Source organism: Salvelinus fontinalis, chromosome 10, assembly GCF_029448725.1.
Source record: "Salvelinus fontinalis isolate EN_2023a chromosome 10, ASM2944872v1, whole genome shotgun sequence".
Lineage (NCBI taxonomy): Eukaryota > Metazoa > Chordata > Actinopteri > Salmoniformes > Salmonidae > Salvelinus > Salvelinus fontinalis.
Genome location: NC_074674.1, coordinates 37,846,996 through 37,871,866, shown reverse-complemented (window position 1 = coordinate 37,871,866; position 24,871 = coordinate 37,846,996). Strand labels below are relative to the sequence as shown.

At 43.5% G+C, this 24,871-nt stretch overlaps 1 protein-coding gene across 2 annotated transcripts in view; it reads left to right on the top strand.

The window, feature by feature from the left end:
- The first annotated feature begins 388 nt into the window (after nt 1-388).
- The window catches only part of pappaa (pregnancy-associated plasma protein A, pappalysin 1a), a 126,536-nt gene continuing 102,053 nt past the window's right edge, over nt 389-24,871 (top strand). For both annotated transcript variants that reach the window (XM_055936742.1, XM_055936741.1), the window contains exons 1-6: nt 389-1,642; nt 12,105-13,206; nt 20,187-20,332; nt 20,563-20,856; nt 21,971-22,163; nt 22,450-22,571. In XM_055936742.1, coding sequence (XP_055792717.1) covers nt 1,252-1,642; nt 12,105-13,206; nt 20,187-20,332; nt 20,563-20,856; nt 21,971-22,163; nt 22,450-22,571 — 2,248 coding nt within the window. In that variant the 5' untranslated portion in view covers nt 389-1,251. The remainder of the gene's footprint in view (nt 1,643-12,104; nt 13,207-20,186; nt 20,333-20,562; nt 20,857-21,970; nt 22,164-22,449; nt 22,572-24,871) is intronic.

Here is a 24,871-nt window from a genome sequence, read left to right as displayed (position 1 = left end):
CTGTAGGCTACAAGTGAGATATTAAAATTGAATTCTGGGTGTAAGGTTTTTTATGCCTTTGCTGTGTTTTGCAAAATCTGACTTCCGCCCCCTGGCCTAACCTACTCTCTATATTTTCCAATCCTGGTTAATTACACAATTGTATTGATTACTGCTGACCATTTAATAGCTAATAAGACATGACAATCAACATTGGGTTCATGTATTTTAAATAGGAAATCGTATAGGAATGTGATCCAACCGCAACAAGGGAACTGCTGGATGGCCTGTCACTTTCCAGTCTACGTCTGTTTTGTCTCAAATTTAGGTAAAATTGTAGCCGCTAGAGGGATACACATACGCTTTCCAAACTCCGTAAACAGCGTCCCATCACTGTGTCCCACGGAGAAATGGAATTGCCGCCAGTGTGTACCGGTCTGACTTCCCACTTCGGCTAAAAACAAAAAGCCCGGAACGTTCGAAACATGATTTCCACGCTCTTAAAAAGACTTGAGAAATTGCTTTAAAGCGGACGCCCAGTGCTGGCTCTCTCTCCAGGTGTCTCTCTGCTTCAGGCAAATGAATGAGGATCGCGATGCTTATTACTTTTGCAGCTCTCTCTCGCCTTACAAGATAATTTTGTGCATTTCAACTTTTGAATATCAAAAAGCAAGTCAAGGAATGTTTATTTTTTCTTTAATAAAATAATGACAGGTCGGTTTATTATGACTTTTATTTAGAATGTAATATGTGGCATTTTGCATACTGTTTTACTTTACTGGTGAGATAAGGAAACAAAAAGGTGTAATAAGCGTTTGGCGGACAACTGTGGGTTTCTGCGACTAAGCTAACTCATACAATCCAAGGAGTGATGGGGGGCATGATCAACCGGGTCCCCTCTGATTGATTACTTATTAGTCATCCCTTTGGCTTAATGAGACCCATTGAAAAGGCACAGTAGAACACCTGCACGAATCAAATATTCCTGTGTCCCTTGAATCTCTCCAGAAGAGTCTTACTTTTGCTTAAACGCGGGCAAGGAAAGGGGGTCGTGGCTTAACATTAGCCAATAAGGGGGATATTACAGTATCGCTTCATGGGTTTATTTAGACTGATTCTACGGTTTGACAAGCAGCTGTAAAGAAAAAAAAACAGAAAGAGAAACTCGGGAAGATTTTATAGAGGAGCATTGTGGACCTACGATTTTTATACTTATCGAATTTATATCTATTCGTTGCTCTTTATATATTTGTATCACCCCTTCTCCTGAAAATGAAACTTTGGACTTTTCCCTGGCTGCCTTGCCTGGTGATACTCATCTTATGTTTTGGATCAGAGTGCGGGACTGTCCGGAGAAAGGGGAGATCCAAAAGGGACTTGGTGCGTATCAGGGAGGCGAGAGCCACCTTCCCAGGGGCTTGTGCCACACGTCTGCCGCGGGGCAAACGCTCCTTGCCCGGCATGGAACGACGGGTGCCTCGCCAGCGTCGGCGCTCCTCTCAGGCGGAGGAGAACTCTCCAAGTCGGGTGAAAGCTGTTTATTTTACCGGCAGGGGAGACCAACTTCGGCTTAAACCGGGCGTGGAGATACCGAGAGGGAATTTTACTCTGGAGATGTGGATCAAACCAGAGGGAGGTCAACGATCTCCTACGGTGATTGCAGGTAGCCTAAACAACTGTCTCAGTTCACAAATTACTGAATTATCAGAATGATTTTACTAGTCTATGCGCCTTAAAATTCAACAACATTTCAAAGTTAAGTGTGAAATATGTATATTTTATTACCTCGTACACATTAAGAAGTAAAGTAGGCTAATATATGTTAATAAACCAATTGAATGTCATGACCCATATTTGGCTGTGTAGGCTATTATTTTATCATGCATGTTGTTTTAGCTCAAATCATGCACGGTTGTCACAGTAAAACATCATGCAGTCGTAACTGAGTTTGAGAGTGAGTTCATCTCACAACTGACCCACGCCAATGTAATGTGATGTAATACCTTAAAAAGTGCAATAGCCTTTGAGAGATTTTGTGTAGACGCACGCATTAGCCTACTTGGGTATGTTCATTCAGCTAATATTTTCGGTCTTAATGAATGCATTTTATATAAATATAAATAACCTGGTATATTTTTCGAAATATTCCTCATTTAAACTCTCATGAGCAAAATTACTCAAATATTGGGTGGTCTATCACCATTTTGGCTTATTTCAAGGTTGTTTGATATTCCCATTTATTCCGCATCACTTGATTGACAGGTGATGTCATCGTGCGTAGAAATTGTATTTTTTTATGAGGCGTCTGGCTATTTTAAACTATGATGTAATGCTCAAAACTTTGAATCGGTGGGCACGTCACAGCAGGCAAAAGGAGAGAGCTAGAGAGATCCATTTTTATTCTGATGTGTCTAGGGCACCGTCCGTGCCGCAATCCAAAGTGCCTCCCAAATCGACACTTCTGGATTGGCTGCTGAGGTTACGAGACAGGAATAGAGTTCCAGGGTTTTCCCCATTGCGCGGAGGGACGCGCTATTAGCTGCGTCTGGGATTCCTCAAACCTCGACATTTGCGCATAACATTAGGTGACTATAACGTTAATAAAAAATGAAACCGACTGTTGGATTGGGTGGTCTTAGCAGTACAGTCTAAAGACTGGCGTTAGCTTTGTAAAGGGATGGGAGGGAGACACTAACCTGCTTCATCCACGCACAACCGAATAAAAAGTCAGTCTAGAGCAGACACCGTACTGGTTACAGTCATGTCATTCTGAAATCCACAATGCCAAGTCTTAGATGGCATTTCTTCCAATGTATATAATGTTTATAGATTTCAGTGTATGTGCCACTGCTTCTGATGTATATGTGTATGCGATTCGATCCCATTGGCTGCCAACAGGGAGCGTTGCAAACACAACTGATTGCATGTGTGCAGATGCATACTACTGTCTGCTACCCCTAGTGAGGCACTTACCATTGAGAAGGGATCTCCAAAAGGTTTTACACACACACACACACACACACACACACACACACACACACACACACACACACACACACACACACACACACACACACACACACACACACACACACACACACATACACAGAAATTACAGTTGGCCCAGAACAGAGCAGCACTTTTGGCCCTTAAATGAAGGCCTACGAGGACAGTTAATATCAACAACATGCAAATCAATCTCATCTGGCTCAAAGTAGAGGAGAGATTGACTGCGTCACTACTGGTCTTTTTGAGAGGTATTGACGTATTAAAGTATCAAACTGTCTTTTTATTCGGTTAACACACAGCTCAGACACTCATACATACCAAACAAGATACCAGAGGTCTCTTCACAGTCCCCAAGTCCAGAACAGAGGCTAGGAAATGCATGGTACTTTATAGAGCCATGACTACGTGGAACTCGCTTTCACCTCAGCTAACTCAAGCTAGCAGAAAAATCTCATTTAAAAAATAGATAAAAGAACACCTCACACACTCTAAAATACACACTCACACTATTCTTAGCAATGTAATATAGTATTTTAATATAATAATGGAGCAATGTAAATGTGTATAATGCACAATGTTTTGTTTGATGTAATGTTTTATCTCTGTTTGAGCCCCAGGAAGAGTAGCTGCTGCCTTGGTAACACCTAATGGGGGTCCTAATAAAATACTAATACTCCTGGTCCATCCCTGTATATGTGTGTGTGGGCGCGCATGCATATGTGCACATTTATTGTGTGTGTGTATGTGTGTGTATACAGTATGTGTGTACTAGGTTTGGCCTGGTGGTGGGGGCTGCCTAAGCCAGCCCCTTATTAAATTCACTCTAGGCATTTGAACTCTTCAGGGAATCTATTGAGAGCTCTGTGACTCAGATAAATGTCTTAGCCCAACCGGGACATGCAGTCTGCTCAGGGGATGTCACGTGTATTACCCATTAATACATTCAATTTTATTGTTTGCTCTCGTCACATTAAGATCAGTGTGGTTGGAAAAATGTGCTTTTGAAGGAAAATAAGAAATGCCCTATCGAGCAAATGTTGTGATGCCTAATCTTTTAAATCCAATTGAGACCTCCCAACAATCCCAGGCCTAAAGCAGTCCCATCCTGTTGTTTTGACCCAGGCCTGGCTTGTTTTCTACAGCTGTTTCAGCCTTGTTGTTGTTTTTGCCCCGCTTTTTATCACGACACTGCTGTTGTTTTTTTATTGAGCTTGTCATCTCGCCGTTTCATAAGTGAGGGGAGATGAGTAGTACAGCACAGTTCTGTGGTATTTACTTATTGTTTACAGTAAAGCCCACACAGTGAGACCTCTGAGTGCCAAAAAAGTGATGGCTTGAGGACCAGGGATAACTCCTGTTTGATAAACATACATCTGTGGTTCCTTTCTGGTCTTACTTTCTGGTCTTACTTACTTTAAAAAAAACTCTACATTGTTTGTTAAGGGCTTGTAAGTAAGCATTTCACGGTAAGGTCTACACCTGTTGTATTTGGCAAATATGACAAATACAATTTAATTTGCTTTGATTTATTGACTCTGTGGTCTAAAACAAGGGCTAGTGGAATACTCAAGTCCGAGTCTAAACCACTTACACAGCAAGCAAGAGTTCCAAGCCTCGGGGCCCACCATGTACGTATGTTGCATTGCTGGCATGTGTAGGGCCCACCATTGCTGAAGTGTTTACAGAATGCAATGTATTTAGTAATGCCTGTTTGTTTGTTGTAGCTAGTATGTAACATTTGCTCTGAGACACAGAGAGGCATTTATGGGACGGGCACTTGCCAGGAGAACTCACTGCCGCCTGACATGAGGAGATGTACCCGCTGCGGTCTGCTTACTGGTATCAAACAGGAATGCTGGGGATGTAAAACTGACCTGTATGACACACACACACATACACACACACACACACAAACACACACACACACACACACACACACGTCATTTGTAATGCAGATTTGGTCGATGGAACTGCAGGAGAATGACTCCAGCAGAGCAACACGATTCAGGACCATGAACAGCGTTGACAAAATGAGCATGCGCACACAGGAAGTAGAAAGGACCATCAAACAAGGAAGCATTCTTTTTACTCAGGATCCCAGGGTAGCAATAATGGAATAGCTCAGTGTTACGACTCCACTGGCTAGCCGATTTGATTTGGGCACTCGTTCAAATACACGCAAACGCTCCACCAACACCTGTCACCGAGCAGCCTTTCATTTTACAAAGGAGGATGAGTGCTGTTGCTTTAGCTTAGCCTCTTCGGGCTAACCCTCCAGTGAAAGAATCTGTAACGTTGTCTTCTCCCTATTGTGACATGTTGACATGTTGTAACAATTTGTCCCGCTTTTGAAAGTTACTCAAATATGGTCTTTAATGAGGAAGGGGACCCTTAAATTACAGTTCAACTTGACTGAATGCTACCATGTACTTTACATCCTCATGGCAGTTCATGTCACACATTAGCATGTCATGTTCCGTGTCCTAATGTGAGATGAACTTTACTTCTGACTTCTTTGCCCTTTTATCCAGGTCATGGAGGCCTGTCTCACATCAGAGGGAGGGAAATACATAGCAAGACAGTGGATCAGAGTTTCTCTTCCATGACCAGCTGTAAAACAATAAATGCCCATGTTGGCAGATGCATCATTTGATAACAAAGCAGAGAGGCACTTAAGTGCTATGAAGGTTTTAGATGTTAGATCATATATAACTAATGACATATACCATCTAAGATTACATAAAAACACTTTGGTTAATGAGATAGTTGAGTATTAAACTTTAATATTCACTCTAGATTTACAGTTTTATAATACGTTAGAGGAAAGCCACATGACATACAGCAAAGGGCTACATGTAGTCGCTCATCTCTTGATTTCAGACTGTAGTAGGAAACTTAAGGATGAGGTTTGGGGTTTCTGTTGAGGTAATATAAGGCTGGAAAATGCTGTGAAATTACCATGGTATTTTCCCCAAGCTGTCTGTTACTGTATAGTTTTGGCACATAAGAGATCATTTGCATTCTCTTTTTAATCATTAAACGTAATGAAAAGGTTTCAAGTTAATTACATTGTTGAAAGATGTCTCAAGTTAGTTATAGAGCAAAATGTAATTGACTTGTAATTGACTGTAATTTTTCTGGTGGTTAAAGGGTTTTCACCTGTGGGATGTCTATTGTGTTTAGAGTCTAAAGTATCAGTGGAAATTTCCAACATGTCAATTACCCAGTGTGACGCTCACTTCACTGTGTCCGTACACAAAGTCCCTTTCCTCGACTTTCAGAGCCCAAACATTTCAAAAGCACACGCAAAGGCCATTGTTCCCTTTCTCCCTGCTTTTCATCAGATTTCTCTGACATTTTCTCTCTCTTTTTTCTGTATCTGAGTGTGTTTGCTTTGGGGGAAGACAAATCGCAAGTTCAAGCAAGGTTGACTTTGAACCTGACACGAATGGCTTTTAGCCGTAGCGTCAGTGTGTGTGTGTGTGTGTGTGTGTGTGTGTGTGTGTGTGTGTGTGTGTGTTTGTGGGTGTTATGTGCCCCATCCAACCACAGAGCAGGTTGGGTCTGGAAAAGTGTACTATATTAGATGAATTGAGGTTGGCAGAATTATGACAGCTGTTTACACTAGGAGCCTTACACACATTTCAGAACACCTTTTAGCCTTGAGTGCGCTAGCTGACAGATGTTTTTTTTCCCTTCCACTGTAGTGGAAACAGTAAGGACGTCACACTCAATACGGCTGACCTTGATGTTGAACCCCACCATGCTCTTTGAATGGCTTTGGAATAAGAATATTCCCCAGACTCTTACTGTATGTATGTACAGCTGATGAAAAACATGTGAAAAATCCTTAAGAGTCTATTGAAGAGTCTATCTAAGTAAGATCATAAAAAAATCCCTATCAAAATCTGCCAGTTTAAGCTAGAGAAATCAGATACATTTTTTTGCATGGGCTGCGTCTCAATCCACCGCATCCGCCTATGTTGGCCTTCTGGTGGAAGGTGGCCGAGCCACAGGAGTGTTTGTCAGTGTCACGTTCCTGACCTGATTTCCCTTATTTTGTATGTATTTAGTATGGTCAGGGCGTGAGTTGGGGTGGATTGTCTATGTGTGTTTTCTATGTTGGGTTTTTTGTGTTCGGCCTGGTATGATTCTCAATCAGAGGCAGCTGTCAATCGTTGTCCCTGATTGAGAATCATACTTAGTGTCATGTTCCTGACCTGTTTTTTCTTATTTTTATATGTGTTTAGTTGGTCAGGGCATGAGTTGGGGTGGGCATTCTATGTTTTGTGTTTCTATGTTTAGGTCATTGGTAATTAGCCTTAAATGGTTCTCAATCAGGGACAGGTGTTTGACGTTTCCTCTGATTGAGAACCATATAAAGGTAGGCTGTTCACACTGTTTGTTTGTGGGTGGTTGTCTTCCGTGTTTGTGTCTGTGCACCACACGGGACTGTTTCGGTTTGTTCGTTCGTTTTAGGTAGTCTGTTCCTGTTTCATGCGTTCTTCGTGTTTATGTAAGTTCTTGTTCAGGTCAGTCTACGTCGTTTGTTATTTTGTAGTTTGTTTAAGTGTTTTTTCGTCTTTACTTTAATAAACTTCATTATGTCCACATTCCACGCTGCGCTTTGGTCCAATCCATACTCCTCCTCTTCGGACGAAGAGGAGGAGAATAACTGTTACACTTTGGCAGCCGGGGTTTCACGTGTGGTTTGTGGGTGTTTGTTCCTGTGTTAGTGTTTCGCCACACGGGACTGTTACGGTATGTTCGTTTATTGTTTTGTATCGTGTATTGTTTTCGTGTTCATTAAATTACAATGTAAACTTACCACTCTGCGAATTGGTCCTCCGATCCTTCTCGCCTCTCCTCGTCCGATGAGGAGGACGACTTAGACTACCGTTACAGTCAGACCATGAGACATCCACAAAATTGTTCTTCGAAAATGTCTGTAGCTTCCAAACGGTTTGGCCTGCATGACCAGTCTATGGAAAGGGAAGCCTCTCACGAACACGATGGTGTTCTCCGTTTTGCTCTATGACTCCCACTAGTGCCCCGGGACTCGTCTGAAGGTAACCCATACAACCCATTCCCGTGTGAATACTGTGGATTGCATTGGGTTGCATTGGATTGTATTGGTAGACACTCCTACTTGGTTCACATTGGTTTAAAAATACCTTAAATCGTCTCAGATCTCTTTACTTCATTATGTGGATGGCAGTGGAAGCTCCTCAGAGGAGGAAGGGGAGGACCATCCTCCTCAGTGAATTTCATAAAAATGTAAGTTGTAAAACATTTAAAAAGTTATCATTTTTAGTTAAACTACACTAAATATAATCACGCAACCAAATAATTGATTAAAACACACTATTTTGCCAATAAGGCCTACAGTAGCCTTAACAGCACACTGTAGGGTAGCACCCTGTAGCCGGAGGACAGCTAGCTTCCATCCCCCTCTGGGTATGTTGACTTCAATACAAAACCTAGGAGGCTCATGGTTCTCACCCCCTTCCATGGACTTACACATTAATTATGACAACTTCCGGAGGACGTCCTCCAGCCTATCAGAGCTCTTGCAGCATGAACTGACATGTTGTCCACCCAACCAAAGGATCAGAGAATTAATCTAGTACTGAAAGCATAAGCTACAGCTAGCTAGCACTGCAGTATATAAAATGTGGTGAGTATTTGATTTAATTTCTTCCTAAAGGAAGGAGAAGCAATAGAGACATATATAGAGAACTGGGCGAATGGAATATGAATGAGAGTCATCCAATATGCTGTTGTAAAAATAAGGCCATACTCATGAAAAAAAATGTGTCCTACCTCATCTTAAACGGCACTGACTTCCACAGGGCCCCTCGCAGGATTCAGAGTACTGCTTCCCCCAGTGTTTGTACATGTGAGAAACATTTGCCCCTGCCAGGGATGGATCCCACTTCTCCGCAAAAATGATTTGTGAGCACATGTACTGTACTTCCTCATGCTTGAGGAGCTCTGCTAGGTATTAGGCATATCAGAGTTTTCTGGTGAATGTGCATAGGCATACACACATTGTGTTCACACACGTACTGTACACACACGTACACACATCCATGTGAAAAAAATAATGGGTTTTCGGACACGTGTGAACAAATTACGTGAACAATTCAGATGGGGCCTTCTGAGTGGCGCTGCGGTCTAAGGCACTGCATTGCATGATTGGCCCAGCATCATCCGGGTTAGGGGAGGGTTTGGCCGGCTGGGATGTCCTTGTATCATCGCGCTCTAGCGACTCCTGTGGCGGGCCGGGCTTAGCACGCTGACGCGATCGCCAGTTGTATAGTGTTTCCTCCGACACATTGGTGCGGCTGGCTTACGGGTTATGCAAGCAGTGTGTTAAGAAGCAGTGCGGCTTGGCAGGCTTGTGTTTCGGAAGGACGCATGGCTCTCGAACTTCGCCTCTCCCGAGTCTGTACGGGAGTTGCAGCGATGGGACAAGACTGTAACGACCAAATGAATATCACGAAAAGGGGTACATTTTTAAAAATTAAAAAATCTGATGGGACTTTTAATGTTCACATGAGTCAGATGTGGTTTTTGGACACATGAAATTTCACATTCATAGATTGTTTCACCACTTGCAGGTACATCTGGTTTACCATGCAGGGATAGACCAGGACCAACCCTGCTTAGCTTCAGAGACAAACCAGTAGTGGGATAGTGGTATGTTGCTGGAATTTTATCATACCAAATTTTGCAACTGGTAAAAAGGCAGCAGAAGGGGTAACGTAACGAAAGACAGGGAACATTGCATTATTATAAAAACATTTTCAGATTATACATTTTTCTTATCCATTTGTTATTCATTTGTTCTCACATTTGGAAGTTATTTCCTTCCAATATTTTGTTTGTCTATTTTTACTTTTGGGTTTATGTTTTGCTTTCAATATCATTCTTTTTGTTTACAATACTAAGAACTTTGTTGTCGACTTCAGAAGTTTTGCTTGATATTAAGGGCACAAAAGTAACTCATTCACTAGAGGATTGCACAATATAATAACACTATTACTCTATTAAAGGTGCTTAAAGTGGCAATCCTTAACTTAAACATGAACAAATTGTTTCCCCGCCACAGTTTCAGTAAAAAGCTGAGGGATGGGCCTGGAGAAATTCAATCATTGTACGCTATAGATGCAAGGAGCGACATCCATGACATCAAAATGACAGGTTGACTTTTTTTAGGCTATACAATAGTTGCTTACATTTACAATTTGTTTACAAACATTGGCGTACAACAGTTAAACTAAGCTCATGACGCATTTATACAACATATTCTTTAAGAATCAATAGGTACATATCATTAATTTATAAGTCCAAAAATGAATGTAGCAACTAAGGATTATCCCTTTAACAGGCAGTGACCTTCATACAGCAGAACTATGTCGCCATTTGAATGTGATCCATTAACCTGCCCCCCAAAAATGTATTCTGTCCACTGTTCCATCTTATGTGAGGAGAATACATTATTTCAACCGCACATTTGAATCTGCAATTCCACATGTGAAAGTGATATTTTCACAGTTGGAGTTTTCTTACATGTGAAACTGCAAATTTGACGTGTTTCTTTTGTAAGGACACACACACACACTAAACACACAAACATTTAGCATTTAGAGATGAGAAGTGAAGGCACATTACCATGCTGAAGCTGACATGCTTTCCAAGTGCAACATGAAAAAGTTGTTTTGGTGCCTCGAGCATAACAAGGCTTTTGCAGAAAACTACCTTTTCTGGCTCCCCCGAAATGTTGAAATGGCCTCAATGCTCATAAAATCTTTCTTTTAAGAGTTTCTAAGGGTCTCCCCAAGCTAAATACTTCATGCACCTTAACCCAATTTCCAGGACATTATGTCAATGCTATCTTCAAATGTATCGTGTCAGTACATCTACTACATAATCTGTATCATATTGTTAACGTCTGGCCTACATCTGAAGAATGAGAGAATGTGATTACACGACACACAGATGCATTTGACATTTTGTTGGATGAATTACAAGACATAAACTCTACAGTACAGCGTATACATTTTACTGTTAAAAATTCACATTAACAGTTGGCTATGGGTGACTCGAAGCAGACCTCCTAGGTTGATGTTGTTCATGAGACAGCCTGAAAAACTAGCTCTGGGGCGGGGCCACAGCTGTGAGGCCCCTGAGACTAAACTTGAAATGTTAATAACTAAGAATACAAATGGTAGTGGTGTAAAGTAACTAACTAAAAACAATTTGAAGTAATACTTAAGTAATTTTGGGGGGTATCTATACTTTACTATTTCAATATTTTACAACTTTCATTTTTACTCCACTGCATTCCTTATAAAAATATGTACTTTTTTACTCCTCTACATTTTCCCTGATACCCAAAAGTCCTCATTACATTTCAAATGTTCAGGCAGGACAGCAATATGGTCCAATTCACACAACTATCAATATAACGAGTTGTCATCCCTACCGACTCTAACCTGCGGACTCACTAAACACAAATACTGAGTTTGTAAATGATGTCTGAGTGTACGAGTGTGCCCCTGTCTGTCTGCAAATAAAATAAAAACAAGAAAATCATGCCTTCTGGTTTGCTTAATATATGACATTTGATGTATGGCATTTACTTTTACGTTGTGCTTTTACTCAAGTATGACAATTGAGTACTTTTTCCACCACTACACTTAAGTACATTTAAAACCAAATACTTTTAGACTTTTACTCAAGTAGTATTTTTCTGGGCGACTTTCACTTTTACTTGAGTCATTTTCTATTAAGGTATCTTTACTTTTACTCACCACTCCACCACTGACTGCTGTAGTGTTGAGCTCTGCTCTCTCTCTGCTGTAATAGAGGTGATCAGTGAATTATCTAACACCCTCGCTGTTTCTCGCTCTCTTTCTATCTTGATTGAGTGTTGTTCTCTTTAAATTAAATGAAGGTGTATCTTTGCTGATGTAGTAAGGACCTTTCTGAAAGTCAAAGCTTCTTTCTCTCTTTTTCTCTCCTCTGTTCCTCTATTTGTCTTACCATATCTCTCTTTGTCTCTCTATCTAATGTTAACTGACTGTCCCTCTCTCTCTGCTCTCTCCCAGGTCTGTACGATAAGTGTTTCTACGCCTCCAGCGACCGGGGTTGGCTGCTGGGCATCCGGGCGGTCAGCGAGCAGGGTAACCGTGACCCACGCTTCTTCTTCTCCCTGAAGACGGACCGTGCCCACAAGGTCACCTCCGTCCACTCCAATGCCCGCTACCTGCCCAGCACCTGGGCCCACCTGGCAGTCACCTATGACGGCCTCTACATGAAGCTCTACGTCAACGGCGCCCAGGTGGGCGTCAGCCGTGAACAGTCGGGCAACGTCTTCAGCCATCTGACCAAAAAGTGCAAGGTGCTGATGGTGGGCGGGAATGCTCTGAACCATAACTACCGGGGGACTGTGGAGAGGGTAAGTCTGTGGAGGGAGGCCCGGGGACAGAGGCAGATAATCAGGGACATGCAGGGTCACGAAAATCCTCAAGATGCACCTCAGCTGGTGATCAGGGAGACCTTTGAACACCCTGCCCGGAAGTGGCTGACGGTGAAGGATGGGAGCTTCCCGCAGCCAGAGGAGGGTAGCAGCAGGGTGGGGCAGGCTGGAGTAGGGGTAGGAGGAGGTGGAACTGGAGGGTCTCTGGACACTACCCTTGAACCCCCGCCCTGTGGTCAAACTGTCTGCGACAACGTGGAAGTGGTGACCAACTACAACCGCACCTGGACCTTCCGGAAGTCCAAGACGGTGCGTTACCGTGTGGTCAACGTGTGGGACGACGCTCGGCGCCGGCCCACCGTCACGCCTCGTCAGATCCACCTGCAGCATCAGCAACTTAACAACGCCTTCGCCGTCTACAACATCACTTGGGAGCTGAGCGTCCACAACGTCACTAACTCCTCGCTGCGCCACCGTCTGGTCCTGGCCAACTGTGACATCAGCAAAGTGGGTGACGAGGCGTGCGACCCAGAGTGCAACCACACGCTGACGGGTTTAGACGCGGGCGACTGTATCAGGCACCGCAGCCACTGCCCTCAGTCCAAGCAGGGCAACGGGGTGTGCGACCCAGAGTGTAATTGGGACAACTTCTTCTATGACAACGGAGACTGCTGTAACCCCAATGTGACGGATGTGACCAAGACCTGCTTCAACCGCTCCTCTCCACACAGGTCAGCTCTCTGTCTTTGTCTTTCTCTTTGTCGCTGCTTGATGAGTCCTAAACAAAGATATAGCCTGGCTCCAAAGTTGGAGTCAAGGTTTCTCACAAACTATGAAATGATGTCAAAAGGAGATTTGTATGTACTGTACATTTGATCTTCAAGTTAGGATTTGCCCGTTTTTCAGGGTCTAGTCAACAGTTTTGTGTCTGATTGCTCAATTGTAAGTACTATCAAGTACTATATATATATGTACCTGACATGGCATTATGTGCATGCTACCCTCACCAACACTGTTATTTGTCACTGCTATGATCCATTGTCCTTGATGTTGTCCTACATACACACTGTCTGGAGTGACTCACATTACTGCACACATCTTCTCATTACACAGTCAGTCAGGACACTGATGTGAGGTTTTGATACACAGTCTGTCAGTTCCACTGTCTCCTGGCTGGCCTTCTGTGAGCAGAGTGTAACTCTACCCCCGGCGGTGTGTGTGGCCCAGCAGGGTGTCCTCTGGGGCCGCGAGTCCAATCTGGCTTTAAGACAGACTCAATCCGCATCCTACACTTGGGGGGGCCAAACCAACGAAACACACTGTAGTGACCCCGGGAGAGCCCAGATGGATTTTTTCTCTCTTCATTTTTCAACTTCTTTTCTCTCCCTCGCTCCTCTCCGTCTATCCTCTGCTGCCCTAATTAAGCTAGATTGATTGGAAACAAGTGAGATTGGAAACAATTACACTCTAGAAAGACCAGAATGGGTAATTAGAGGTCAGAGGAGAGTGACCAGCATCACTTTGCTAGCAGCATTAGGGACTCATTTCAACATAGTACTACTCTATCCAGGAAACACCCAAGATACATTTTTGCAGGGGAAGTACATCTCCCTTGGAAGGGGGGGAGACACTTCTCTGCACTGTTACTGCTCTTCTCTTTTAGCCTCTGCAAGAATGTTACAGAAAAATCATAGGATTTTGTTTCACCTCAGAAAATCATTTTGAAGTTTGATTACTGCAGGCTTGTGGCGAGGAACAGTTTGATAGGGCTACTGGAAGGAGATGCGGAGGCCTCCACTGATCTAGTACCTGCCAGTATCTGCAGGATTCCTACTCTGTACCACAGAGGATGATTGAGCAGCATTGAGAAAAACAGTCTCTGGTTCACTCTGGAACTGCTTTTTGTCATGGACCTTGAGGGGCTCCAGTAGTAAAGGATTGGATTTTTCTTGGCAGGCGTGACACTCAAACACAGAGGCCGGAGACATTTTGTGGCAGTTGTAGGGGGTCCTTGTGGTCTTGAAGTTCTCTCGCTGCCTGGAAAAAAAATCGACCATTGTCAGATGCTCGTAAATGTTTTTGGACGCCGTCATGCTAAAGAGAGGGGGTTGAAAAAAGCTCCAAATAGGGTTATTGTGGGGATTATTTGTGTCTTTCTGATGTAGCCAGAATCAAGGCACTAGGCTGTTTTCTATCATTCTCATTGCTCAGGCCTGGAAGCACTGTCTCGCTGGCACTCTCTCTGTATTTAAAACGGCTGCTAAACAACTTTGTGTGAGGCGACATCAGAAAGCAAAAGCAGGTGGGTTTGCCATCTCTTCTCTCCCCTCCGCTTCAGTCATCATTACAAAGTCATTCATCAACAATCAGCCAAGACGGCTTCTCTTAGAAATCAGCTATTGGCACACGCTTACAGTCCCTACCATTCAAATATCCCTGCAGACGTATGAAAGATGGGCTGTTGAAAGGGGGGATAAGAGAGATTGAGAGAAATTAAGTAAGAGAGAGAGAAAGAGAATTCTTAAGTTGATAAAGAGAAGCTCCCCAAGTGCTTGCTTATTTTGGTTTGATTGTGGTATGTGGAGGGCCACACTACAAACATTATTCAACATTCCTCGTTAATTGTGGAATTCTGGATGAACAGCGCGCCACATACGCAAGGGAACAATGGCTGTGAGGTCCTGCGTTTATTTTTGTAGCCCTCATGCCTGTTACCACTTATTGTGTTTAGGAATCTGGCTAGCAGGGGACTGTGGTAGGCCGCTTGCGCTAGCTCCTCTTCTCTGCAATCCACAGACAGAGGTTCCTCTGGAAATACCAGCGATAATACTTAACACTCCCCTCTCGCCGAAGGAAATATTTTTCATTGTTTTCACAGGCCTTTGTTGTTATGCTGTTTTACGGTTATGCCAATATTTTTCATGGGATGACATTCTTACTTATGTCTGGTACTGTGCTTAATGGTAAGTTAATTTCTGAGGTAAAACAACAGTAAGTATCCTTTGCGGAGAGTAAGAGGAAAACATGGTCTGAACACTGACAGCTCTCAGAAAAATAAGCGGATGTTTGTGTTTGAAACACTAAAAAGAGACATTCGATCTCAACTCTGTTGAATTCCACATGTACAACACGCAATCTCAATATGCTACATCCTATAGACATTTCTTTCCTTCCACGTAAATGGTTCTATCTAGATTTACTGACATACCTGTTGCAGGATCTACACAGGGTGAGAAAGGAGGCTGTCACGCCTCTGGCCCAGCTTCGTCAGGGATGAAGAACAATTTGTTCACGCTTGGCCTCTCTGCATGTCACTGTCTCTCTCCCCGGCACAGTGGCAGGTTAATGTTCACACGCACACACACGCACACACACACACACACACACACACACACACACACACACACACACACACACACACACACACACACACACACACACACACACAAACACACACTCACCCCAGCCCACTCCCCTCCTGTCTTTCTCAATGAGTGTATTCTCCCAGGACCATTGAGTTGGGTGCTTTACAATCTGTCTTCTAAACCCTAAGCCCTGCAGCTCATAAACCAGGCCCATGTTAATGGTTTCACCCTAATGGAGTGGCTAGGGCATAAAACTAGCTGTTAGCACTCTCCCATGAAAGCCGTAACACCCTTGTAAATGCACCTGTTGGTTGGTTGGCCCCGGCCCGGACTGAGTTCACCTGCACTCTGTGTGTTCGTCCCCACATGTCATCAGCCGGTCTGGGTGGGATGCTGAGGTGGGGTGAGGTAGGGAGGGTGGGCCACAGAGGGGGGTGATGGACGTCAATAGGGTCATTGGGGTCAGGGTTTGGGGCGGAGATTTGTTGAGTAAAAGTTTAAGATTGGCCTTTTCCATCTACCTCAACTGAAGAGTTAGGAAAGACAGTTGAAGTACTGTTATTGCTATCACCACCATAGTTGATTTGATTTGGAAAAACTACCAATCAGGAGTTGATTATAATTTACATGGTTGAGATGGTACATAAATGTCGTAGAGTGGCAGTCACATGGAAAACTGTCATGTTGAAATTTACCCGAGAATGACAACACATTTTGAAGGTTGTCCCCCCACCTCTGAAACCCAAGTGTAAAGTCATGATTGGTTAGTATGGACACACTACCAACACTATTACGAGTGTTGGTATAAACAGAAGCACTGGAAATTATATAATGTGTTTCTATGCTCGGCCTATATACTTAGTACTGTACTGTAACTCTGTAACTGTGGAAATCCCAGTTGTCTAGCTCTGCTGTCCAACCTTTGAAATCCGAGTGTCAACACCTGGTCTTATGTATGTTGTGTCTTCCTTGGAAGGTGAAAAAACACAAAATATTGATGGAGAAAAAGAGCATGAGTGTGGTAATAAAGGCAGGGATGAATGATGGCTTTAGTATCTGTGGTGTTGACCGAGTCGATGACAGGAGAGCTGAGGCTGCCAACTCACCACAGCGTTTCACACTCAGCAGCCCCAGACATATGTATACGAGGCACATTTATGGGCTTATATGAATTATATATGGGTGTAAATGGATGAAGTCATAATCCACCATTTAATATGTATCAGATATACAAGCATTAACACAGCAGTTTGAGCGCTCATCACACCCCGGACTGCCTCGGAACAGATGCCCGCTGACGTCTGAATTTAGTGAAGTTACACTTTCCTTCTTTTTCTCCTCTCGCCTCTTCTCTCTGAGGGTCTTCTCGCAACGTCTCTTTCTAAAATCTAGATTCTCTTCCCAGGGCATGCATGAAAAGTGGAGTGTCAAATGAATGGAAAATGTTGTCTCCTCGTGTGGCTCGTCCCTTATGAAAGTGCAAGACGAGGGGCTAGAGGCGAGGGCTAGAGGATGAAGGGTAAGGGTTAAGGGTAAGCGATGAGGGGAGAGGAGTGCTGAGGGGGGTGAGACTGACCCTCAAGTCCTAATTTGGTTTATACCAGAGACAGGACATCCTTAGAGAAGGGACTTGAGGCCAGGGAATGGAGAGAGGGAAGGCGGATGGAGAGAGGAGGAACCGGAGGGAGGAAGAACGCAGAAGAGAGAGGGGGAGAGACAGGGAAAGTGAGAGAGCGTGTTAGAGAGGGAGAGAGACAAAGTCGATCGCATGACTGGCCCAAGACTGGCATACTCACTCTCAGGGACGACACTGGCTAAAGGGATGTCAGACAGCCACGGCTCTCTCCCCTTTCTCAACAGCCTCCCACTACATCAAGCAGTCAATTACTTTCCTACAAAGCTGATTACATATTTATACACACAGAAGAGTGCAAATCCATGCAACCCGACAGACACACATGCAGCCTGGCCTGTTTTTATGCAGTCATGCTAAACCCTGCTGTTTGTGCGCCGGCCAAGGCCATAGCCTGCATCCGTCCATCCAGTCCACATCTGATGTGTGTTGTGTTGTTGTAACGGAGCCATTGCATTAAACCTAATTGAACTCAGATCAGATGGGTTCTGATCTACAGTAGTACTGCTTTTATCTGTTGCTGACTTACTCATCTCGCCATTAAACCCCCCTGATCCTTTTCCCCCCTCATGCACGGCGGCCAAAAAGCCGGACAAATATTTTCAGAGGAAATAATGAAATTCCTGAAATTATTAGGGAGAGGGACATTATATCATGTGCTCTCTGTAGTTCTGGGCCTGGTGCGCGCCTCTGCTGTCCCATAGGCCATGGATAACTTTTCCACTATGCCACCCCTTTATTCCGAACATACCTGGCCCAGCCCCTGAGACAGGAACTAAACTAACACAGCATCCTTATCCTTCCTCACCTGCTGGTCCTGGAAGAGCCAGATCAACAACAGCAGGGGGTTGTGAAACAGTTCAAGTGCTTACAGTACTTAAATGAACAATACTGACATACAATACTGCCAGCCCCTGAAGAACTCGTTTTTTTTACATTGCTTGCAGACAGTACAGTTATTGATATGTGAAACCCACAATCAGATGTAGCTACAGATCTTTTGTAAAATATGTCCATTGACGTCAAAGGGAGCAGAAGGGTACAGCTTGTCCTCCTATTCCACACTCTAACAGCTGTGGTGTGCCATAACGACATGTATTTCCCCTATCTGCACCCCTTGGTTTGCCCCAACCTCCTATAAAGCCTTCATTATTCTGTCCCGACGCTTAACAAACCATATCCTAACATGTCATCTGCCACGATCACTCACTCCAATTATACTTTATGACACTCCAGTGTCCTCCACTCCTCCAGTGCTATGGATGGTAGTCCAGCCTATATTTGTATCCACTAAGAAGGATGACATACTGTACTGCACCTTGGCCGGCCTGGCACCAATGGTTTTCACTGCTACTTTTCAGGGCACTTTTTTTTTTTCTTCTTCCTTTTACGATGTCATCATGTGTCATGTTTATTGTTCACGTTTATGGCTGCCCGCTTCGCCCTCGTGCTCCGTTGCCCTTCTTCCCCACTCATGGATTCTCTCCCTGATTCTGAGACCTCCCCTCCTCTTCTTCGCTTTGCAAATCAAATTTGTCACATGCTTCGTTAAACAACAGGTGTAGAGTAACAGTAAAATGCTTACTTATGGGTCCTTCCCAACAATGCGGAGAATTTTTTTTTGAAATAATATCAAAATAATTACACAAGGAATAAATACACAACGAGTAATGATAACTTGCCTATATACATGGGGTACCAATACAGAGTTGTTGTGCAGGGGTACGAGGTAATTGAGGTAGATATGTACATACAGGTAGAGATGAAGTGACTAGGCAACAGGATAGATAATAAACAGTTGCAGCAGCGTATGTGATGAGTCAAAAGAGTCAAAAGAGTGCAAAAAGGGTCAATACAGATAGGTATTGGTTAACTATTTAACTAACTATTTAGCAGTCTTATGGCTTGGGGGTAGAAGCTGTTCAGGGTCCTGTTGGTTCCAGACTTGCTTTACTAGCCATGTGAAGCAGCTAGGGCTCTCTCAAATTAATCGTTCATGTAATTATATTAAATATAATTTTCTGCCATCGTCTCCTCCTGTAGATATAAATGGTTTTCTCTTTGGCTGGTCGCCTATAATGCCATGGTTTAGAAACAGACATTATAGAAGGTGTATATTTTGTGATTCTTACAAACATGAAATGCAACTTGTTCTACTGCATGTTTGTCATTCTGATTCGTGATGATATATCAGAGAGTGAACTGAACACCTTTGCAACATATTACTCTCTCCTTTAAGACTTCACTGATCTTGTCAATAGGATTTGCCAAGACCAAGTTATTGAATAAGGGCTTTTAACATGGGCAGAGAGAAGGGGACTGACAGTTTAATGGGGTGGATTATGTGTTCTCATGTGATATTCCATGTCCACCTCTTGCATAGTATTAGCCAAGCACGGTAAACACATCTCAATCAGACCTGCTCAAGGTGGCCTCTAGGCTACCTACCTAAATTCTGTTTCAATCTGATCTGAAGCCTGTCTCAGCTCCCGGAATGATCTAGCTACCTCTTTTCTTAAGGGTCTATTGTTGTCGGAATTTTTCAAATTCTTCTTCAGAAATAGGAAATAACTTTTCTCCAGGGCCCATTGTAAATCTGAAGTCTTTGCTATCAGGCACTATTGTGATGTGAAATGACCTGGCTCTCATTCCTAGGAACTACAGTACATTGTTTAAGTATCTCTCTCTTTCTGTCTATCTCTCTGGTCTCCAGAGCCTATTTGGATGTAAAGGAGCTGAAAGAGATCCTGAATCTGGATGGCTCCACTCACCTGAACGTCTTCTTTGCCAACTCGTCTGATGAAGACCTGGCTGGAGTCGCTACTTGGCCGTGGGACAAAGAAGCATTAACACATCTGGGTACAGACAGACAGACAGACAGACAGACAGACAGACACACTCCTCCTGCTCAATAGCCTCACATTGTTGATTGGGAGTAATTGCAGTCTCTCTACCTCCGCTCTGACAGGGAGGAAGGTGATAATGAAGCTGTGTGGGTCGATGAATAATGCATTGTCTCAATCCCACTCCAGCTTCCAGTACTTTCTAGTGTGAATATCTGTTTGTCTGTGTCTGCTCTCCATTTGTAGGTGGAATTGTTCTGAACCCCTCCTTCTATGGCACATTTGGTCACAACCACACCATGATCCATGAGATCGGCCACAGTCTCGGGCTGTACCACGTGTTCCGGGGGATCTCTGAGATTGAGTCGTGTAACGATGCATGTCTGGAGACTGAGCCGTCGTTGGAGACAGGAGATCTGTGTGAAGACACTAACCCCACGCCCAAGTACAAGCACTGCAGAGACCCTGAGCCTGGCAACGACACCTGCGGGCGTCGCCACTTCACAAATACACCGTACAACAACTACATGAGCTACGCAGGTGAGATTGCACTGCTCACATACAAGCACAGAAACACACACACACACACACACACACACACACACACACACACACACACACACACACACACACACACACACACACACACACACACACACACACACACACACACACACACACACACACACACACACGCACACATGCACGCACACACACACACCATGCAAACATGTCCAGATTGTCCATAAACCCATCACACGCTGCACTCCCTCACTCAGGGTTGTCACTAGTTACCACAGCAACAAAGTCATAATTATTGCTAAACCTCGCCTATTTCTACAATTTCTCTTCTTAAAATCTGATTTTGAACCTAACACTAACCTTAACCAAACTGTTAACCCTATGCCTAACCCCTAACATTAAATGAAGACCAAAAAACATTTTTTGGTTTTTATGTTTTTTTACGATATAGCGACTTTGAGGCTATGGTAACTAGGGATAACCCTCAATCAGAAATAAACACAGAGCACAAACAGATGTAGGATCTTAATTTGATCACCCTGTTGCAGGAGAACTTCCCTGCAATGCAGCAAATGTACAACTTGTAGTTTATTTGAGGTTTTAAAAGTATTCTGAAGTTTGTTACTTCCACTTTGAAATTTCAGAAATGTATCAACCCCTATTATCCACATAATAATTCACACTTCCTGTTGCTGTAGCAAACTGTCTCAAATTAAAATTCTACATCTGTAGGAATGTCCAACCATACAGTATGCTGACCATGAGTGTCACATATGTGTGCCTTGGTAGGTGTGGAATGTAGCAAGGACATTGCATTGGAAAAACACACTCGATATATTCTAATGTATGTTCAGGTCATGGACCTGTAGAGACTTTAAGAATATCTCTTCTCTTAATAACATTGCTACAGACTCTGTATATACCAGGCCCTGTTTTTCTATCTACTGTACGTATACATGTACATTACTTCTTAGGGCTTCCCTAACCTTGCCCTATTGGTTAATTCAACCTTTAACCTTTAACCTGCTCTAAAAGAAAATACATTATAAATGCCACTTAGTTTACGTGAATACATAATCTACAAACCATCATATTAAACTGTTTCTGATCTGATCTGATCTCTTCCACGTAGATGATGACTGTACGAACTCTTTCACCTCCAACCAAGTTGCCCGGATGCACTGCTACCTGGACCTGATCTACCAGACGTGGCAGCCCGAGTCCAAGCCACCCCCTGTGCCCATGGCACCCCAAGTGGTGGAGCAAGAGCATGCCGCCATTACCCTGGAGTGGTTCCCGCCTATTTCCGGCCACTTCTACGACAGGTGAAATTAGCTGGACGAATGGGGCAGGCAGCACAATGGGGATATTTTTGCATTGACCTCCACTCTGCAAAAGACCTGGAGATATTTTGGATAAATGGGTTGACTGTCTGTTTGGATCACATCTAAATTAACACCTCTCTATTTTGACTGTATCTAAGTGAGTAGTACCTGCATGTCTATATGGCCTGTATTTAAATGAGGGCCAGTCTTATTGGACTGTATCTGAGTGTGTTTCCATATAAACTGTATCTAAGTTGGTTGGTTTTCCTGTCTGTTGGTTTCCTAGAGAAGTGGGATCAGTGTGTGATAAATGCACAGAGGGCCGGGTACTGATGCAGTACGCATCCAACTCCTCGTCCCCCAGACCATGCGCCCCCTCTGGACACTGGAGCCCCCGCGAGGCCGAAGGTAAGCAGCCAGGTCACCCGTGATACAAGTCAGTATTCAATGTCCATCCATGTCTGAGGACTTCAGAAGATGACGTGGAAACCGGCCAATAGGGGCAACATTGAGCGCTGTTAGCTTCAAGTAGGTTTTGGTTTTGATAGGGCGTTGTGGACAGGGATGACGGATGGATGTAAGCATATGCCTCTGATTCCAAAGGTTGCAAGTTCAAATCCAGCGATATACATTTTTTTGTGTATTTTTGTTTTAAGCCTATCCCAAACCTTAACCCTTACCTTAACCATTCGGAGTTAATGCCTAACTGTAAGAATTTGGATTTAATGCCTGAACTTAATCCTAACCTTAAAAATTCGGAGTTAATGCCTTAACTTAACTTTAAACACTTAGAAATTTGACATTTGCAATAACTTCAAAATTTGACGTTTGACAAACATGGATGAATGTCTAATTCTGACATTAGACTGTGAAAGCTGGTAGAAGGTAAGACCATGTAACGCTCGTCGTGGGTGGAAGAAGAGGAGGACCAAAGCGCAGCGTGGTAAGTGTCCATATTCAATTTAATAACTGAACACTAAGAATACAAAAATAACAACGTGAATGATACAAAACGAAAACGAAATAGTCCCGTATGGTGAAAACACAGACACAGGAAAACAACCACCCACAAAACACAAAGGAAAACAGGCTACCTAAATATGGCTCCCAATCAGAGACAATGACTGACACCTGCCTCTGATTGGGAACCTTACTAGGCCAAACACATAGAAATATAACCATAGAACAAAACATAGAAAAACAACATAGAATGCCCACCCCAACGCACGCTCTGACCAAACTAAAATAAAGACATAAAAAAGGAACTAAGGTCAGAACGTGACAGACCACTATATCCTGGGTTATTTATTACCACACATGTCTGTCTGTCTGTTTCTCTGACTGACTGGACAAACTCAGGGCCTACTGTAGCCCACTGGCTCTCATCTCTGTCTCACCCAGGCCAAAACAACGTACCCACCTCATTCACGTCCTCCATTCATCACTAAAACCTCTGTAAACTTCACATCTCAGTGTACTTCTCCTTACTCACTTTCCCCATTCATTTACATTTACTCGCCTGGATTCTAACCATCCTACCCCAGAACATACAGCACATACAGTAGCTACTGTGTACCACACACCATGCCTTATAAGGCATGCCCACCAACCCACCCACCTCCCACACCTCTCACACATTGTCAATGTAACCCCACCCTGTCAGTAACACACCTGAACTTCTTCCTCCTATGAATCCTCCTGTCAAATCACCCCTCCCCTCCTTTTTCTCTTGCTGATAGTATCTTCCCCACATCATCAAATCTCACTACTCACTCTAAGCCAGTATCTTGCTTTATTTGGCTTCTGAGTCAACTCTCAAACATGCTAATCATATGGTCGCTGAGTCGAGCCCCAAAGATGCAAATGATTCATCTGAGTCACAGCCCCTGACACGAGCTGAGGGATGCAGAAGGAGTGAAAGTTGAGCCTGCGTTCATAAGGGAATGGAGATTCCGTATCCCAGAAATCCCAAACGTGGGCTCAAAGCGACAGACATGGTGGGAACTGGGGAGAGCGCTTCTCGGATCATGTCTGTAATGTCATTTTCCCCATTTGTTATCAGGGAAATTGAGGACAGCTAATGCTACAATCAGCAGCATTCCCAAAATACGATGTATTTTTCTCCCCCTCTCTGCCCCAGCTCTTGCAATGGATTTTAGGGAGATGGAATTTGGCCTTTATAAATAGTCTGCACAGCTGTGTACCTCTGACCGCTAGCTGGTTCTGGCAGCTGCAGTAGTAAGCATTGTTCAGAGTGTGTTTCAGTGTGTGTTTCAGTGTGTGTTTCTGTGTGTGTATCTGTGTGTGTATCTGTGTGTCAGTAAATCTGCCATTATTATCACATACCAAGTCTAGTGGAAGCTAAATTCACAGCTAATAATACCTGTACATTAGGACTAGAGCAGTACTAGATCAGTCTATTCAATCTAGTCTAGATATAGAGATACAGAGGTCTTAAAACTCTCTCCTAGGTCCTCTGATAAGAAATAAACCGATAAGGAATAAATGATCCCTACTGTGTTGGTATGTTGATAGAGATGCCACGATGGCACAGTTCCCCAAGCTTCAAAGTTATTCCATTGTTATTCTGTGGTTGTGAACTCATTATATAATTCTGCATTCTTTCAGGGTCAGAGCTAGAGTCTGTAGAATCCAGTGAGATCTGATCAGCTTGGCAGGTGTCCGACAGCACATGGCTAATAATGAGC